At 41.0% G+C, this 20845-nt stretch overlaps 2 protein-coding genes across 2 annotated transcripts in view; one reads left to right on the top strand and one right to left on the bottom strand.

The window, feature by feature from the left end:
• The window catches only part of LOC126100493 (gamma-secretase subunit pen-2), a 33269-nt gene extending 28388 nt beyond the window's left edge, over nucleotides 1–4881 (bottom strand). The window contains exon 1 of the mRNA XM_049911102.1: nucleotides 4714–4881. Within this exon, the coding sequence (XP_049767059.1) occupies nucleotides 4714–4774 (61 nt within the window). The 5' untranslated portion in view covers nucleotides 4775–4881. The remainder of the gene's footprint in view (nucleotides 1–4713) is intronic.
• A 184-nt stretch (nucleotides 4882–5065) lies between these two features.
• The window catches only part of LOC126100492 (peroxisomal biogenesis factor 19), a 55058-nt gene continuing 39278 nt past the window's right edge, over nucleotides 5066–20845 (top strand). The window contains exons 1-4 of the mRNA XM_049911101.1: nucleotides 5066–5215; nucleotides 5439–5555; nucleotides 5636–5791; nucleotides 5919–6079. Coding sequence (XP_049767058.1) covers nucleotides 5453–5555; nucleotides 5636–5791; nucleotides 5919–6079 — 420 coding nt within the window. The 5' untranslated portion in view covers nucleotides 5066–5215; nucleotides 5439–5452. The remainder of the gene's footprint in view (nucleotides 5216–5438; nucleotides 5556–5635; nucleotides 5792–5918; nucleotides 6080–20845) is intronic.

The raw sequence follows: 20845 nt of genomic DNA, 5'->3' as shown, positions 1-20845 counted from the left end.
TCAGAAAAGCTTTTCCTTCCATTGCCAATCTAAATTTTATATACTCTCTATTTCGACCACCATCAGTTATTTTGCTGCCCAAATAGTAAAACTCATCTATTTTAAATGTCTTGTTTCCTAATCAAGTTCTCTCAGCATAACCTGATTTAATTTGATTACATTCCAGTATCCGTGTTTTGCTTTTGTTGATGTTCATCTGATAACCTCCTTTAAAGATGTTGTCCACTCCGTTCAACTGCTCTTCTGAGACTCTTGCTGTCTGACAGAATTGCAAAGTCATCAGCAACCTCAAAGTTTTTAGTTCTTCTGCCAGGACTTCAATTCCTATTTCAAATGAGGGTTTATTGTACCTCCAGAATAGAAGTGGATGCCATTATGATTTACACATACAGGAGAGCCGCATGCCCCTCAGGAAAAATTACGGCTGTAGTTCCCCCTTGTTTTCAGCAGTTTGCAGTACCAGCATGGCAAGTCATTTTTGCCCCTGCAACTACTGAAACAGCTGCCGTCCCTCTTCAGGAACCACACATTTGTCTGGCCTCTCAATAGATATCTCTCCACTACAGTTGCACTTATGAGACAGCTATATGTATCGCTGAGGCATGCAAGCCTCCCCACCAACGGCACGGTCCAGGGCGGGAGGTGAAAAATTAAATTATGAAAGAAGTGAAGCAGGGTGATTATTCACAGGAGATACTGTGAAGGGAAATATTCTAAATAAATAACTAAAATGGAATAAAAATTATTTTAAAATGTGGAGATGTGCATAATCTACCACCATCACATCTGTATACATCTGCATTTGCAGATCGATATTTAATGTTAACAAAGCCCAAGACTGAAGAAGCAATACTGTGATCCATAACTATGAGCAGCAGATTCACTAGAGTCATAAATGAGATATTATTTGACAACTACAGCATTTGATTGAAACAATATATATTGATATAATAGAGGGAAACATTCCATGTGGGAAAAATATATCTAAAAACAAAGATGATGTGACTTACCAAACGAAAGTGTTGGCACGTCGATAGACACACAAACAAACACAAACATACACACAAAATTCTAGCTTTCGCAACCAACGGTTGCTTCATCAGGAAAGAGGGAAGGAGAGGGAAAGACGAAAGGATGTGGGTTTTAAGGGAGAGGGTAAGGAGTCATTCCAATCCCGGGAGCGGAAAGTCTTGCCTTATGGGGGAAAAAGGACAGGCAAACAATCGCGCGCACACACGCACGCGCGCGCGCACACACACACACACACACACACACACACACACACACACACACACACACACACACACATATACAGACACAAGCAGACATATACAGAGGCAGAGAGTTTGGGCAGAGAACAGAGAGAAGGCTATATATTAATATATATTAATGCACGTGTGAGTTATATACTGAAACAGAAGTTGCTTTTGTTGGACATTCTTCACATCAATCCTAAGAACACTCAACAGTTGCTGGTTTTTAGCTGAAGGAAACCTGTGGATGGAGTCCACTTGACCTCTCCAGCATGCATAGCACCACTCCTAACAATATGACAGAGGAATTCCACTTTCTGACAAGTAAATCTACACTACCTTAGTTGGAGGCTCAAGTCAGCACGATACACTGCTCGTAACACTTTTCACACAGCCTGACAGTGCTCTCCAAAACTCTCTGAGGACATTAAAATGTCACTGATGTAAAAGGTGACTCATCTAGCAAGGTCTGGCTGATGACTACATCCAGTGCATGTATAAATGTTAGGACATTTAAATTTAACTATAAAAATAGCACAGCCAATACATAAATGCTGCCACTGATTAGAAACCCTGTATATTCCCTGGATAGCTTTGAAAAAGAATGTGGCTCACTCAAACTGTGTCAACTCTTCAGCTACTTTTGGTTGGTCTCGTTCAGTTAATCTGATTTAGGCCACCAAATTTTCACCTGGTGGCAGAAAGTAGAACTGTTATTTTTTTCAGCATGATCCTTGAGTCCCCTGATTAATAAACACACTTACTATAAACACACATACTGTTTCAGCATACTGTGATGTGTACAGCCTACACTGCAGCACTTTGACCACTGTCAGTTTAATTGCAGCAACTGTAAATTTTGAAAAAGTTTTTGATGATGTTCACTGAAATACATTCTTTGAACTTCTGAAGGTGGGTGGGATTAAATACAGGGAGGAAAAGGCTATCTACAACTTGTACTGAAACCATACTTCTGTAATAAGGGCTACATGAAATGAAAGAAAAGTTGTAATTAAGAAGGGAGTGAGAGGTTTCCAGCTTGCCCCTTATGCTACTGATTATGTACACTGGGTAAATTGTAGAGGACACCAAGGAGAAACCTGGAAAGGAAATTTAAATCCAAGAAATTGAAACAAAAAATTTCTGGTTTATAGAGGACATCGTAATTCTGTTAGAAATACCAAAACACTTGAAATAACAGTCGATTCGAATGGGTAGTGTCGTGTAATGAGGCTGTACAATTAATATCTGCAAAAGTAAAACAGGGGTAACAGAACGTAGTAAAATCAAATCAGATGGTGCTTTGAGACTTGTACTATTAAATGAGACACTAAAAATAGTTTAAATGACTTTTGTAATTTGAGTAGCAAAATTCCTGATGATGGCTGAAGTACATATAATATAAAATATTGACTGGCACTACCAAGAAAAGAATTTGCAAAAAAGAAGAATTTGTAGGCATTGAATAAAAATTTAAGTGCAAGGGTGTTTTAGTCCAGAGTGTGTCACTGTATGGAAGTGAAACATGGATGATAAACAGGTAAGACAAGAAGAGAACAGAAGTTCCCGAAATGTGATACTACAGGATACTGCTGGAGATTAGGTGAGTTGATCAGATAACTACTGAGAAGGTACTGAACCAAATCAGGGAGAAAAAGACAGTTCTGGCACAACTTGACTAAGAAAGGGTGCTGACAGAAAACACACACACACACACACACACACACACACACACACACACACACACACAGAGAGAGAGAGAGAGAGAGAGAGAGGGGGAGAGAGAGAGAGAGAGAGAGAGAGAGAGGGAGAGAGAGGGAGAGAGGGAGAGAGAGAGGGGGGGGGGGCTGAAGTGGATGTGGCTGCAGTAATCATGCAGAGATAAGGGAACTGCATGGGAACACTAAATCATACAAAACTTGGGGTCGACAGAAGCGTCCGATCCCACGCGTCGGCTTTGACCTTTGACGTAAGGGTGTTGTGTGTGACGTCATGACGGCACGGAGTTTGGTTTGAGTGTGGCTGTCTCCAGTTCTGTTTTATCTTATTTTATTTATTTTTCTGGTCTGTTTGTTCTATCTCGTGAGACTTTTTTTTAAATTTAAAAACACTTATTACTTATTTTAATTGTCTGTTTCCTCCAATTTCTGTTTTAGTTTATTATATTTATCTTTCTGATCTGTTCGTTCTATCCCGTGAGATTTTTTTTTTTTTTTTAAAGACAAAAAACACTAATCGGCTACTGAAGCATCTTTATCTTCTATGGGTTGCAGGGGTTACAACCCCTGGGGAGGTGGGTGGGTATTCATGCATGGCTGTCTTCACTTACACGTTGTAGCTACGCAAGGCGTCTAAATTTATTTATATTTCGTTTTCCCCCCCACCCAAAACACCCCATTTCCCGCGCTTGTCCCTTTAGTGTCATTAGGCTTCTTGTGGAAAGAGTGTGTTTTTGTTTTTGTTTCCGCTATATTTGTGACGTCATGGGTCAAAGCAGACGGGCGGGATCGGACGCTTCCGTATTTCCAAAACTTGGGGCTGGTCACAACAACAAGTCATTTATATCAAAAATGGCACATGCACTAGCAAGAGAAATAATTACTTTTGAGCTGACTTTGTACATAAAACGTCTAGCAAATGTATCAGCACTGGAAGAGGCTGACTTGAGATACTAAACACAAAACAGAGTGGTCATTGTAAGTCACTCGTTTTACAAACCTTAACCTCTGGCAATACTTCTTAATAACGTGAAAAAATGCTGAGTTGCATCACATTTTGGAGTCAATGTTAAACTGCAAACCTTCCTTTATTTGGCGAAGTCAGCCGACTGTAAGACCAAAAGAAGGCAATTTCAAATCACCCCCAATTGGACCATGTCTAGTAAAGTACTTCTGTGTACAAACCAACCTTCAGATTGATTGCCACTGATATTTGTTTAACTTTAAAAATGTTTCCTCGGACTCGGCGTAACACAGGCCAACTACGCATTAACAGACGAATACTGAGGATATACACACACATCCTCCAGCCTGCCGTTCTCTGAAACGCAGTCGTTTCTAGTTCAACAATGAATGTACATTTACAACTGTCGGCGTGTACGCCAAATACCATTCTCAAAATGGGTTAGAATGTAATACGGCACCATCTCGATATCTTCGTTTTAGCGATAGGCTGATATGTAGCGAGCTCACGTCTTCGTTTGATTAGAATCACTAGCACTTAAGCAGAGAGATAAAGTAATAAAAATATTTAGCTGCAGGCAATATTAGGGCAATACACTTTAAAGTTTGTTTATTGATGGTGACTTTCTCTTTATGAACGAAAGTATTTGCTTCAATCACAGTTTACTGTAGGACTGATTAACTGCAGCAGGTTCCTAACCTGGGACAAGGTTGGTTTCCTTCCTTTAAAATGCATTGATTTTATCATTTTATAACCTGTTACTTGCGAATACACTCACCTCTAAAGTACCATCGACATAGATATAGCTTCCTTTCATTTTTCATTTTAGACAAATCCATAGCGGATATATCAACACAAAACTCACTGACGTCTAAGGAAGAGCTGTCAACTTACGCACACCCATTATCACAACACTGTACCAAAGATCAAAAAGTGCAGACATTTTACTCTAGCCTGAGACAGATCAATTTAAAGAGTCAAGCCCTGTCTCCACATCGAAAATAAGTTTAAAGGCTTTTAACACTTCTTACTGTCGTACCAGCTGACAAGGCAGTGAATCAATAAGATGTTTTTTCACAAGCTAACTGACAGGTAGGTGCGGTATTTTGGGAGGAATGTATGTGCAAGTTTTCGTTGCCTGCGGAAACATGGCTTCAAACATGACGTACACAAAAATCAAAGACTTTCATCTTTCTTCCTATAACTTTAGGCGCTAATGATTTGTGATCACTGTACAGTGTACAGGCAGTGCAAAGTCGAAGGATGAGTTTGTGTTATAGGTAATCAGAATTTCACTTTTTTCCTTCTTTTCACAGAGTGATGGTGGAATAACGCTTTAGGTTGTCTCATTCGTGTTGTTTTAAATAAACTGAAGTTATTTATAGTGTTTTTTTTTGTATGGCCCTGAAACTGAACGTATTTATATATACAGTGTGTAACATTAGACACGGACAGCTATGAGTTCCGGAAACGTAACAGTACGTATGTTGTAATGTTTTACAGTGACAAAATTTAAAATGGCAGAGGCAGAGAAAGGAACAGATACGGGGGCGAGCGAGTCCGTTAGTGAACACAAATCAGATGCTCCGCAAGTAGACACACTGGATAACATTCTGGACAGTAGGGGCTGATAATTTATTTTGTTTATGTACCTGCCACGACTTGTTTGGTACGGTCAACATTAATTATTTGTGTAACAGGTGCTCTCGAAGATTTTGATAATCCTCCTCCAAACCGAGGAAAATCAACTACTGATGATGCGGCACAGTGCACGTCTTCTGATAATGCACAAGAATTGTTGGACAATAGATGGACGGAGGAGTTCATTAAGGAGGCAACGGCCGCCCTAAATCTTGGTGAGGCTTCACTCTTTCGATAAATGTTGCATTGCTGCATGTCAATCAAAGTGTGAATTAAGAAATTATTCCGAAATGTTGTTATATGAATCTTTCATGAAATTTTAAAGTGGTTATTATATACCAGACAGCAGCTCGTCGATAAGTGCTGAAGAGTTTGGAGCTACTATACAGAAAATAGCAGAAGCTGCAGGGCAGGCAATATCTGAGGATACATCTGATAGCGATTTCACAGAAACAATATCACGAACATTGAAGAACCTGTCTGAGGGAGCAGACGGACTGCAGGTATGTTGACTTTTGGATTTCCACTTAGGACATTAAAGCCAAAGACTTGTTTAATCCCTTGTAAGTGTAGACAGTTACGACTGTATCTTGTAATGATAATCATACATATGTAAGTTGTAGATATTAAAATGTAATTGATTTACATCAAACCTAATATAGGTAGCTACTATCATTCTGTAGAGCTTTTTTCTGTTCGTAAATGGTGAGGTGGAAATAAATTGGGTGTTCCCTGTTGTTGTTGTTGTTGTTGAACCACAGCCTTAGTCTCCCTCTCTCTTTTGTTTACTTATCTGTTTAATAGTGGCAGACCACAGAGAGGAATAATAATTGACCTACCGTACTTTCCTTTTTTCTAGTGTTTTCAAATAAATTTCTCTCTTCTCTCAACATCCGCCACTCATGTAAAGTATTTATTCTGCTGGTCAAGATGATTTTTGAGTTTTGATCCAAGCGCACACAGAATTTGATATTTTTCCTGTAAGATTTTCTTTGCATTCAATTTTTTGGGTCAACAGAACCACTGATAACAATTATTGGCTTGGGCCAATATCATAATAACAGTGTGGCTTATGATGTCATACAGGCACAAACGGAAATAGAACAGAACTCCGTCTTCTCCTCTCTGATTTTTTTTTTTTTTTTTTTTTTTCCCTGCCTGCTGTGTCTCATCATGCTCTGCTATGAGGGGTATCCTTCCCAACATCCTACAGTCACCTTACAAAATAGCAGTCTGTCATCCACCTGACGTATGTAATAGTGTGGATCTTGAGGGTTGCACTTTTGTATATGGCCCAGATACAACACCTGTAAGATCCATCAAATATACCCATGCACTTCCCTCCTATAGCAATCAAATCACAAGCATTTCCCATCCAAAGTTAGAGCAGACATCTCAGTCACCGGCTGTGCACCTATTATTGTCCACCATTCTTGCAACATGAAAACAAGATAACAATCCCACACCAAACTTATGTTCTACATCTACATCCATACTTTGTTCTACATCTACATCCATACTCCACAAGCCACCCGACAGTGTGTGGCGGAGGGTACCTTGAGTACTTCTATCGGTTCTCCCTTCTATTCCAGTCTCGTATTGCTCACAGAAAGAAAGACTGTCGGTATTCCTCTGTGTGGGCTCTAATCACTCTGATTTTATCCTCATGGTCTCTTCGCGATATGTATGTAGAAGGGAGGAATATACTGCTTGACTCCTCGGTGAAGTTCTGTTCTCGAAACTTCAACAAAAGCCCGTACTGAGCTACTGAGCGTCTCTTTTGCAGAGTCTTCCACTGGAGTTTATCTGTCATCTCCATAACGCTTTCGCGATTAGCAAATGATCCTGTAACGAAGCACGCTGCTCTCCGTTGCATCTTCTCTCTCTCTCTTCTATCAACCCTATCTGGTACGGAACCCACACCTGGGAGCAGTATTCAAGCAGTGGGCGAACAAGTGTACTGTAACCTACTTCCTTTGTTTTCAGACTACATTTCCGTAGGGTTCTTCCAATGAATCTCAGTCTGGCATCTGCTTTACTGACGATTAATTTTATATGGTCATTCCATTATAAATCACTCCTAATGCCTACTCCCAGATAATTTATGGAATTAACTGCTTCCAGTTGCTGACCTGCTATATTGTTGCTAAATGATAAAGGATCTTTCTTTCTATGTATTTGCAGCACATTACACTTGTCTACATTGAGATTCAATTGCCATTTCCAGCACCATCAACCAATTTGTTGCAGATTCTCCTGCAATTCAGTACAATTTTCCATTGTTACAACCTCTCGATATACTACAGCATCATCTGCAAAAGGCCTCGGTGAATTTCCAATGTTATCCACAAGGTCATTTATGTATATTGTGAATAACAACAGTCCTACGACACTCCCCTGTGGCCCACCTGGAATCATTCTTACTTCGGAAGACTTCTCTCCATTAAGAATGACATGTTCCCACCTACAATAACTTATTTTGTAGTTTCTGTGAGCTAGTGTCATTCGTCAGTAAGAAGACATAATGATATACATCACTCATCTGGTGTGGTGTCTGTCATCACATATTAACCCACGTATACTTGCTGGAACTGTAGCAATTGCCCTACTTCATATGAAAAGTTTGTATCATTTTGAAGTCTTTTTTTATGTTAATAATAAATTATTTTCATACATCTTTTTAATTCCAGGCACTTTGTTAAAGTAGGGACTACAGAAGCATCCGATTCGACCTGTCTCCTTTGACCCATGACATCATCAGTATGGCGGAAAAGGCCATTCTCAGCGTCTCCAAGATATCACTATGATGCCGCTACATACACACAGTAACAAACATGAAAATACATATAAAAAAGACAATAACATCGCCCTCCAAAAATAGAATCAAACTAACAGCACAACCATGGGAAATAAGGGGTTTTAGGGTGGGAATAAGCTAAATATATTTTTAATAAAACCACACACAATCCCAAAACACAGGACATGATGAACAAAGAAAAAAAACAAAATTACAACATTCTGCTATCCAACAAAAATCCACAGGAATCGGACGCTCCCATGACCTATATAGCTAAACTGCAATTGTCGATACCACGAAAACAACACCTACAACTACGAAAATTGGAATTGGACGTTTCCCTTGACCAGTATAGGTCAACCATAGCTGATGTTCCAGAACACCAATGACAACACCAACACCTACACCTACACTTACGAAAACTGGAATCAGACATTTCCTGTGACCTATATCGGTCAACCACAACTGTCGATACCAAAAAACCAACACTCACAACTCTTGTTGTTGTTGTGGTCTTCATTTTGATGCAGCTCTCCATGCTACTCTATCCTGTGCAAGCTTCATCATCTCCCAGTACCTACTGCACCGTACATCTTTCTGAATCTGCTTTAGTGTATTCATCTCTTGGTCTCCCTCTACGATTTTTACCCTCCACGCTGCCCTCTAATACTAAATTTGTGATCCCTTGATGCCTCAGATGATGTCCTACCAACAGGTCTCTTCTTCTTGTCAAGTTGTGCCACAAACTCCTCTTCTCCTCAATTCTATTCAATACCTCCTCATTAGTTATGTGATCTACCCATCTAGTCTTCAGCATTCTTCTGTAGCACCACATTTCGAAAGCGTCTATTCTCTTCTTGTCCAAACTATTTATTGTCCACGTTTCACTTCCATACATGGCAACAGTCCATACAAATACTTTCAGAAACAACCTCCTGACACTTAAATCTATACTCGACGTTAACAAATTTCTCTTCTTCAGAAACGCTTTCCTTGCCATTGCCAGTCTACATTTTATATCGTCTCTACTTCGACCATCATCAGTTATTTTGCTCCCCAAATAGCGAAACTCCTTTACTACTTTAAGTGTCTAATTTCCCAATCTAATTCCCTCAGCATCACCCGAGTTAACTCGACTACATTCCATTATACTCGTTTGGCTTTTGTTGATGTTCATCTTATATCCTTCCTTCAAGACACTGTCCATTCCGTTCAACTGCTCTTCCATGTCCTTTGCTGTCTCTGACAGAATTACAATGTCATCGACGAACCTCAACGTTTTTATTTCTTCTCCATGGATTTTAATACCTACTCCGAAATTTTCTTCTGTTTCCTTTATTTCTTGCTCAATATACAGATTGAATAACACTGGGGAGAGGCTACAACCCTGTCTCACTCCCTTCCCAACCACTGCTTCCCTTCGATGTCCCTCGACTCTTATAACTGCCATCTGGTTTCTGTACAAATTGTAAATAGCCTTTCGCTCCCTGTATTTTACCCCTGCCATCTTCAGAATTTGAAAGAGAGTATTCTAGTCAACATTGTCCAAAGATTTATCTAAGTCTACAAATGCCAGGAACGTTGGTTTGCCTTTCCTTAATCTTTCTTCTAAGATAAGTCGTAAGTTCAGTATTGCCACATGAGTTCCAATATTTCTACAGTCCAATCTTATCTTCCCCGAGGTCGGCTTCTACCTATTTTTCCATTCGTCTGTTAAGAATTCATGTTAGTATTTTGCAGCTGTGACTTATTAAACGTATAGTTTGGTAATTTTCACATCTGTCAACACCTATTTTCTTTGGGATTGGAATTACTATATTCTTCTTGAAGTCTGAGGGAATTTCGCCTGTCTCATTCATCTTGCTCACCACATGGTAGAGTTTTGTCAGGACTGGCTCTCCCGAGGCTGTCAGTAGCTCTAATGAAATGTTGTCTATTCCCGGGGCCTTGTTTCGACTCAGGTCTTTCAGTGCTCGATCAAACTATTCACGCAGTATCGTATCTCCCATTTCATCTTCATCTACATCCTCTTCCATTTCCATAATGTTGTCCTCAAGTACATTGCCCTTGTATAGACCCTCTGTATACTCCTTCCACCTTTCTGCTTTCCCTTCTTTGCTTAGAATTGGGTTTCCATCTGAGCTCTTGATATTCATACAAGAGGTTCTCGTTTCTCCAAAGGTCTCTTTAATTTTCCTGTAGGCAGTATCTATCTTAGCCCTAGTGAGATAAGCCTCTATATCCTTACATTTGTCCTCTAGTCATCCCTGCTTAGCCATTTTGTACTTCCTGTCGATCTCATTTTTGAGACGTTTGTATTCCTTTTTGCCTACTTCATTTACTGTGGTTTTATATTTTCTCCTTTCATCAATTAAATTCAATATTTCTTCTGTTACCCAAGGATTTCTACTAGCCCTCGTCTTTTTACCTACGTGATCCTCTGCTGCCTTCACTATTTCATCCCTCAAAGCTATCCATTCTTTTTCTAGTGTGTTTCTTTCCCCCATTCCTGTCAATTCTTCCCTTACGCTATCCCTGAAACTCTCTACAACTTCAGGTTTAGTCAGTTTATCCAGGTCCCATCTCCTTAAATTCCCACCTTTTTGCAGTTTCTTCAGTTTTAATCTACAGCTCATAACCAATAGATTGTGGTCAGAGTCCACATCTGCCCCTGGAAATGTCTTACAATTTAAAACCTGGTTCCTAAATCTCTGTCTTACCATTATATAATCTATCTGAAACCTGTCAGTATCTCCAGGCTTCTTCCATGTATACAACCTTCTTTTATGATTCTTGAACCAAGTGTTAGCTATGATTAAGTTGTGCTCTGAGCAAAATTCTAGCAGACGGCTTCCTCTTTCATTTCTTACGCCCAATCCATATTCACCTACTACGTTTCCTTCTCTCCCTTTTCCTACTGCTGAATCCAGTCACCTGTGACTATTAAATTTTCTTCTCCCTTCGCTGTCTGGATAATTTCTTTTATTTCATCATACATTCTTTCAATTTCTTCATCTGCAGAGCTAGTTGGCACATAAACTTGTACTACTGTAGTAGGCGTGGGCTTTGTGTCTATCGGGGCCTTCTGGCTCCGTCTCAGGGTGGGTTCCGTAAAGGCCGCTCCGCCACCGACAATCTGGTGAGCCTTGAGTCGGCCATCCGTACAGCCTTTGCCCGCCGTCAGCACCTGGTCGCTGTCTTTTTCGACATGCGGAAGGCGTACGATACGACATGGCGTCATCACATCCTTTCTACGCTTCATGGATGGGGTCTTCGGGGCCCTCTGCTGATCTATATCAGAAATTTTCTGTCGTATCGTACCTTCCGCGTGCAAGTCGCGGCCTCGTATAGTTCCTCCCTCGTCCAGGAGAACGGGGTACCCCAGGGCTCTGTCCTCAGTGTCTGCCTGTTTTTAATTGCAATAAACGGTCTCGCTGCGGCAGTAGGAAATTCTGTCTCCGCTTCCCTGTATGCTGACGACTTCTGTCTTTACTATAGTTCTATTAGCATTGCAGCAGCTGAACGTCAGCTACAGGGCGCAATCCGCAAGGCGCAGTCTTGGGCTGTAGCGCGTGGTTTTCAGTTTTCGGCTGCCAAGACCCGCGTTATGCATTTCTGCCGGCGCCGAACGGTCCATCCTGAGCCGCGGCTTTACCTTGCCGACGAACTTCTTGCTGTGGTGGAGACCCACAGGTTTTTGGGTGTCCTTTTTGATGCCCGGTTGACTTGGCTGCCTCATATCCGGCAGCTTAAACAAGCGTGTTGGCGGCATCTCAACGCCCTGCGTTGTTTGAGCCACACCCGCTGGGGCGCTGACCGATCTACCCTGTTGCGGCTCTACCAGGCGTTAATCCAGTCTCGCCTGGATTATGGGTGCCTAGCTTATGGCTCAGCATCCCCATCTGCGTTGCGGGTGCTGGACCCAATTCTCCACAGCGGGATACGCCTTGCCACTGGTGCTTTCCGCACCAGCCCTGTGGACAGCGTCCTAGTGGAGGCAGGTGTACCTCCACTGCGGTTCCGACGCCAACGTTTGCTGGCCACTTATGCTGCCCATGTTTTTAGCTTGCCCGGGCATCCAAATTATCGTGTCCTGTTCCCGCAGTCAGTCGTCCATCTGCCAGACCGTCGGCCCCGGTCGGGTTGTCCGATCGCCGTACGCATCAAGGAGCTTCTCTGCGGGCTTGGGTTTTTCTCTGTTCCACCTCCTTTCCGGGTGCCTCTGCGTACACCCCCATGGTGTGTTCCTCGCCCTTGCCTTCGGCTCGACTTGGCACAGGGCTCGAAGGACTCGGTCCCTCCAGAGGCCTTCCGCCGCCGCTTTTATTCCATCCTGGCCACGTATCAGGGCTCTGGAATTGTTTACACCGACGGTTCGATGGTTGCTGGTCGTGTCGGGTATGCGCTAACTCTAGGGGACCATTCTGAACAACGGTCCTTGGCGGCTGGCTGCAGCGTTTACACTGCTGAGCTAGTCGCCATCTTTCGTGCCCTAGAGTATATCCGCTCCTGCTCAGGTGAGTCCTTCGTTATCTGTAGCGATTCCCTGAGCGGTTTACGAGCTCTCGACCAGTGTTTTCCTCGTTCTCGTCTGGTGATGGCTATCCATGAGTCCCTGCATACTCTTGCACGTTGCGGCCGCTCTGTGGTCTTTGTGTGGACCCCCGGTCATGTCGGTATCCCGGGCAATGAACATGTTGACCGCCTGGCGAAAGAGGCCACGAGTAAACAGTCTCTGGACGTTGGCCTCCCAGAGACTGATTTGCGGGCAGTCCTCCGCCGAAAAGTTTTTGCGCTTTGGGACGCTGAATGGCGCAATCGGATCATGCCCAGTAAACTCCGTGCCATCAAGGACACGACGACTGTGTGGCGGTCATCCCTGCGAGCCAACCGCAGGGACTCTGTCGTCCTTTGTCGGCTCCGCATTGGCCACTCCCACCTGACACACAGTTATTTACTGCGCCGGGAGGACCCTCCTGTATGTCGCTGCGGGGCGGCTTTGACAGTGGCCCACATTTTGTTGGCCTGCCCCCTTTTAGCTGTGGTCAGGCAGACATTTGCGCTGCCTGATACGCTCCCTGCCCTCTTATGTGATGACCCTGGTATGGCTGACTTAGTTTTCCGTTTTATTCGGGCAGGGGGTTTTTATTATTTACTCTGAGTGTTTGTTCTGTTCTTTTGTGTTGATTCTGGCCATTGGCCTACGATTTTACGCTGAGTTTTTAATGTGTTCTCGGTGGTTGGCTTTTCCTTTTTATCTCTATGGTCGGCCAACCACTGTCACACTCTGTGTGATTTTAATTTGTTTCGTCTGATCCTTGTAGGAGTATTTCTTGTCCTGTGTCGTCTGACGTCTTTCCTGTTGTTCGTTTTTTATTCTCTTTGGGTGGTTTTACTTTTTTTTGGAAAAAGGGACCGATGACCGTCGCAGTCTGGTCCCTTTAATCCCCCCCCAAACCAACCAACCAACCAACCAACCAACTTTGTGTCTATCTTGGCCACAATAATACATTCACTATGCTGCTTGTTGTAACTTACCCGCACTCTTATTATTTTTTTTTAAATTTCTTTATTAAACCTACTCCCCTATTTGATTTTGTATTTATAACCCTCTATTCTCCTGACCAAAAGTCTTGTTCCTCCTGCCACCGAACTTCACTAATTCCCACTATATCTAACTTGAACCTATCCATTTCCCTTTTTAAATTTTCTATCCTACCTGCCCGATTAAGGCAGCTGACATTCCATGCTCCGATCTGTAGAACACCAGTCTTCTTTCTCCTGATAACGACGTCCTCTTGAATAGTCCCCACCTGGAGATCCGAATGGGGGACTATTTTACCTCCAGAATATTTTACCCAAAAGGACGCCATCATAATTTAACCATACAGTCAAGCTGCATGCCCTCGGGAAAAATTAAGCCTGTAGTTTCCCCTTGCTTTCAGCCATTCGCAGCACCAGCACAGCAAGACCGTTTTGGTTTGTGTTACAAGGCCAGATCAGTCAATCATCCAGACTGTTGCCCCTGCAACTACTGAAAAGGCTGCTGCCCCTCTTCAGGAACCACACGTTTGTCTGGCCTTTCAACAGATACCTCTCCGTTGTGGTTGCACCTACGGTACGGCTATCTGTTTCACTTAGGCACGCAAGCCTCCCCACGAACGGCAAGGTCCATGGTTCATGGGGGGAAATGTAACATACTGTAAATAATAACAAATAAGAATCAAATAATAACAAAATCCATCCTGGATTTTCCGTTGTTTGATACTGTGTATGAAATAATATGAAAGTTTTCAGAAAGGCAACTGAGATAATATTGACCTGTCAAAAATTTGAATAATAATACTGGTATCGACAATTACTGTTGATGAAAAGTAAAGAGGAGGATGTCCCATTACAAGTTCTCCTTTTAAACTTAATATAGTAGATAAAGTACACCAAGTTCTGATATTTTTTGATTTGTGTCAACCTTTCCCTGACATGAGTTAGCAAATTCTCATCTAAATTATTGTCTTGTTGGTTTGTTTTAGTATTTCTTGTACCAGAATTAGCTTTTTGTTGTGTTCTATTTGTGCTCCCAGATCAGTTCTGACTGTTTCATTTTAGTAGCTAACTTTCCCATTTTAGCATTTAGGTCTGCCTTAAATGGCTCTATCTGCCCTAAATTGTTTACTAAAGTTTTTCAGAAATCTCCAAATCCTCTACTTTGTTTCTGGACAATACTGCCACACACTTTAAATAATGATACTTGAACAACACTTTCCCAATTCAAAATAGTTATCAACACTTCAGTAAATTCTAAAAAAGGGGAGGCAGTTTTCACTCAAGATATGACACAAAAGATGGGGGGGGGGGGGGGGGGTTGCTCAGGAGTAAATACAGCTCACCCAGCTCTGCCGTGCAGTACACATCAGAATGTAGACTGTACTGCGCTGCTGCAACTCATTGACATTGTGAAGTAACTGCACAACTACCCCTCATCCTGCTAGCTGTTGTATATTCATTAATCACCCATTAAAATCTGTGATCTTTAGTCAAAGCAACCAGCCATCGATTTTTCATATCAATGTCTTAGACTTTTACTTGTCTGACATTGGCGATACATTACTTTTTAATATTTGCTTTCAGTGTTTAGTATGTGCACTTTCTTTCTTGAAATAGTTATTGATCAGGTTGTCGAGGGCAATGACACAATTTCACAATAATTTTCTGTATAAATTAGTTTATTCTTCTCAAATAGTTTCATTCAGTAGTTGTTGTTATCATTCTTTTGTGTACAGCTTCTTCCTCTTGTTATTCCTTGTGGTGTCCATTTGTTTCTTACATAGTTAGAGTTTCCATTACAATTTCCAGCAATCATTTCATTCATGTTCTGTACTAAGACACCACAAATTAGCTGTTCAATTGGATGTTGTATGATTTTATACAGTTCTTGTTACACTTGTATATTCTCGGATGTATCCTCTTGGAAAGCTGTGCCAAAAATCGTCTCGAACCATATTTTTATTGCTGTTAAGAAACTTCTTACCAAAATTATAACTACCTTAAAGGGGCATGAGAAGTCAATCATTTGTATTAATAAAACCATATCTTGACATTAAACATGCACATCATTGACCTTATCACATCAGTAGCTTCCGTCAGCCATAACACCCCAACACAGACTCTGAACATAGAATGGAAAATTAAGAGACCATTTCATTTGTCTCTTTACACCACATAATAACCATTGTCAAAATGATGACTTGCCACATGAAAAAAAATAGCAAACCTGCAAAATATCTGTGCCATTACTTTCAATATCTTTCTTGATGATTTTTATTTACAAGAATTGTTCATCAATAAGAAGACGCAAGCTTACGCAACATTCCTCTGGAGTCGTATATATCACCACAAGCAGTTGGGTTTGAAGATATGAGTGGGTTGCAGAGTTACAACAGAACGTAAGGACAAATCATCCTTAAATTAGTTATATAGGTTAGTCTGAAAAATTTGAAAAGCTTGGTTAACTGTGTTGCACCATTTCCAAGTTAATTAGCATAGAAGTTAGACGATCAGTCCGTTACGCACACAAATTCAAGCAGCCTGCCAGATACAGTTAGTGTCAGTTGTTCTCATGATGTAGATGATAATAGTGTGCAAAACTGGTCTGCCTTTGGCTCAGGTTCACTCCTTATTACTGTCCCATGTCCGGTTTTTATATTGCTCTCCTGTTTGGTTTTGGGAAGCCAAACAAAGAACCAGTTTGACAACACAATCTCTGGCGGACCATGTGAATTAGCACCCACAACAGCCTGATTGGCTAACTTATATGATAATTAAGTCAGAAACATGTCAGTTTTTTCTTCTTCTGAACAAATATTTCTCATCACAACCTACCCTGCAACACCCTTACAAGCTAGTGAGACCCGTCCAGAGAACAGATAAAAGATATGCTTGGATCTTTATCTAAGCCCGAAGGAACTGGTAGCCCCTTGAACCTTCCTGCATTTGTTCCTTGCAGTTCTCTGTGAGCGTTTTTATGGTGACTCATTATGATGGAAGGCTGAACTGGTTAAGCTTGCTCTCATAACAGAAATCTCTGGTGACATTGGGTTCTCTCTCTCTCTCTCTCTCTCTCTCTCTGTGTGTGTGTGTGTGTGTGTGTGTGTGTGTGTGTGTGTGTGTGTGTGTGTGTGTTAAACCAATCTTACTTTCTTATGTTCACTCCTGTGTTTGGGCAATATTATATTAAAGACTTTTAAAAACAGTGTTCATCAGAGGGACTGCATGTTCAGAAACATTTATTTAAGGTTATTTAGTAAACCCGGCCATGGTCCTTATAAGTTGTTACTTTTTACTTGTGACTAATTGGTTTTGATCTACTAGAGATTGATCTCTAGCAGATTGAAACAAGTCATCCACAAATAAGAGGTAAAAACTTATATGCAACCACAGCTGTGTTTACTAAATAATTATAATACTATTAGGTCACTCGTTTTTGGAAAAATATTTTAAAAAAATGTTATTTAAGGCTCTTCTTGTTTCAAATGCTAATTCCTCCCATCAAGTATTATAGTTTTTATGTCTTGTTGTGAACCTTTCTAATGCACTTTTACTTCCTTTTTCATGAAACCATCAGTACTTTCTGTAAGTAGATCCATAAAGGATTTGGCACGTATTATGGTAGAACCTTCTTTCTCCGACATAAACTTATTTAGAGTCCCTAGATATTTCTTTCTATTAAACACAACCACTCACCTTCCTTCGCCATTACTATTTTTTCCCTTCCTTTTTGCACATCATTTGCACTTAATATTGGGTGTAATTTCTCATGTATATTCATGAAATTATTGCAGCTGTTCTAAATTAATCCTTTAGCTTTATTTAAGTCGTCCTGCAATAGCAATCCTTGAATATCAAACTTATTTGCTCACTTGATAACACAAATTATAAAACATCAAATGAATTATTATGCACCCATCAGATGTATGTAGTTATCATGCGACTAATGCGTCAGTAATAATGTGGTATTCTGCGCACTCTCACAGTGTACAGTGACCATGCGTACAGCCACAACTGATCTGCTCCATCTCCATACTCCAGTTTAATGCAATTTGTTGTGTGTAAAGTGCCCATGGGTTCGCAGTGGATTGACAATGGCCTGTAGAGCCAGATGTCGACAGCTGACGTGGCAGACCTGTCCAAATAAGACTTAGGGACAGTCCATTCTTCACTTTACTTCGAGTTGAATCAACTTTAGATGGGCCACACTGTTCTATAACGCATCTCACCTCAAAAACCAGTTATCGTAATGTCTTCTTTGGTTCATATTTCCCTTGAATCACCTCTTCTGTAGCTTGCAATTCATTTGGTTCTTACAAATTATCACAAAATGGTTTTAATTCTTTGTTAGTTAGTTTGTTAAGGTATTTGTACATTAATGCTTGCAACATACACATTAGTTCTTTAGTTTTCGGAGCGTTGCTAAGCAACTGTTTATCGTATCAGTAAATTGTTTCTACATAATTGGTGCATATGATCAAGCTGTTTCTTTGCAAAATTATTTCAGACTTTCAGTGATCATTACCTTAAACCATTCTTCACAGTTTTCTGTTCCGTGTACTAAACTTTTCCACACGGAACAGTATCTACCTGCAATGCCCGTACACGTTGTCTCCTTGAAGGAGGCTCATTAATTGGTATAAACTAGGTTTTAGGAATTGGTCTAATAATGTACACTGCACACTTGTATTATTAAGCCTGAGACTTCACACATTTATAGCCTCTATCAAACCCCTGCTGACCAGTTCCAGCTGTGACGAAAAATATCCTTTATTGGTAGGTTCTTCCATAATCCCTTTCACCAGTACAATGCATACAACAAAACTATTGAGAATTCTCACTACCCAACTCTAACTTTATAATGTCACAACAGTGGCTGCACACATTATAGTCCTGATGTAACAACACAGATAATATATATCCAATATTTAGACATAGTAAAGGCCAAAAAGGCAGTAAATCTACATCTATACACCATAAGCCACCTTGCAGTGTGTGGCACAGGGTACTTCGTGTACCACTCTCGCTTCCCCCCTTTCCTGTTCCAGAAGACTGATTGCCGATAAGCCTCTTTGTGGGTCCGAATCTGTCTAATTCTATCTTCATTGGTCCTGTCACTCACAAAACTTTGAGATAAACCACAATGTGATCCAGAATGCTTCTCTTTGCAGTGTCTGCTACTGGAGTAGGTTGATTATCTCAGTGATGCTTTTGTGCTTACTAAATGTATTTGTAATGAAATGTGTTGCTCTTTGGATATTCATTATTTTGTATATCTATTCTCTCTTGGGCAGTTCCCATATTGATCTGTAGTTTCAAGTATTGGTTGAATGAGGGATTTGTTAAGCTACCCTCTTTGTTGACAGACTACATTTCCTGAAGCCTTTCCAGTGAATCTCTAGCTAGCATCTGCCTTTCCTGCAATTTGTTTTGTGTGTTTGTTCCTCTTCAGATTGCTCTGTATGTATAGTCTTAGATATTTTATGGAAGGAACTGCTTCCAGTTAATGTTCTGCAAATGTGTAATCACACAAGGCAGATTTCTATGTATGTATATGCAATATGTTACATTTGTTTAGGTTGAGTCAATTTCCACTACCTACACCAACTGTCGGTCCTCTACAGGTCTTCCTGCATTTTGCTGCAGTTTTTGTAGCATTACAACTTCTGTGTGTACAACAGTATCATCCACAAAAATCCTCAGGGAAATTCCAGTGTTGTCTACTATGTAATTTATATACAAAATAATGGACTTATAGCAACTCCCTTAGGCACACCCAAAGTCACTTTTTGTCTGAAGACTTCTCTCCATTGACAATGACGTGCTGTGTTCTATCTGCTAGAAACCCATCAGTCCAGTCACAAGGTTGGTCTGGTATTCTGCGTGTGTTTAGCTCATTAAGTGGCAGTGTGGAACTGTATCAAATGCCTTACGGAAGGCCAGGAACTTGGCAGCTACCTGGGCGCCGGTATCTACCGCCTTCTGGGTCTCGTGGACCAATGGAGTGAAATGGGTTTCACATAATCGTTGTTTTACAGAGATTTTCAGTCTCCAGGGGCAAAGTAGTTTATTGGTAGAATACTGGAAAAGTGCAATCATTCTACAAGGGAGATCGCTTACAAATCACTTGTGTAACAAGTTATAGAATACTGCTCAAGTGTGCGGAACCTGTACCAAATAAGACTTACAGGGGATATTGTACGTTCACAGAGCAGGGCAACACAAATGGTCACAAGTTTGTTTGATTCATGGGATAGTGTCAAGATATACTGAAGGAACTGAACTGGCAGACTATTGAAGATAGACATCAACTATCCTGAGAAAGTCTGTTTACAAAGTTTCAAGAACCAGCTTCAAATAATGACTCTAGGATTATATGACAACTCTCTACATATCACTCACTTAGGGATAGTGAGGATAAGATTAGAATAATTACAGCATGCACAGAGGCATTCAGTCAGTCATTCTTCCTGCGCTTCATATGTGAACGGAACAGGAAGGAATCCTAATAACTGGTACAATGAGACGCACCCTCTGTCATGGTGGTTTGCAGAGTATAGATGTAGATGTAGACCAGAATCGGAACCGATTTTTGCATAACTCAGAATGGTCACAGTCTCCTGACATTTCATGTAGGTATTACCTGTCTGCTAATCTGGTACTGACACTCGCGGAGAGGTGGACGCAGTGGTAGCAGACTATTGTGTGCCATATAAAGATTGGTGTATGAACATATCATGCTTTTGGAAACTGTGAGGATCATAATGAAAGTAGTGGCAATGGTCTCTTAATATTTATTTTTTAGAGAAACCATAATCTATGGACTTTTCTCTTGCTTTTAAATGTAGCATCTATTTCTTTCCAGATGTTTTTCCCATCATTCTACGAGTTTGAAAAGGGTCTTCCAATAGAACTCACTACCCGCCCC

Source organism: Schistocerca cancellata, chromosome 9 (genome assembly GCF_023864275.1).
Source record: "Schistocerca cancellata isolate TAMUIC-IGC-003103 chromosome 9, iqSchCanc2.1, whole genome shotgun sequence".
In the NCBI taxonomy this organism is placed as follows: Eukaryota; Metazoa; Arthropoda; class Insecta; order Orthoptera; family Acrididae; genus Schistocerca; species Schistocerca cancellata.
The sequence above is the reverse complement of the archived record's forward strand: the minus strand, read 5'-3'. Positions and strand labels throughout refer to the sequence as shown.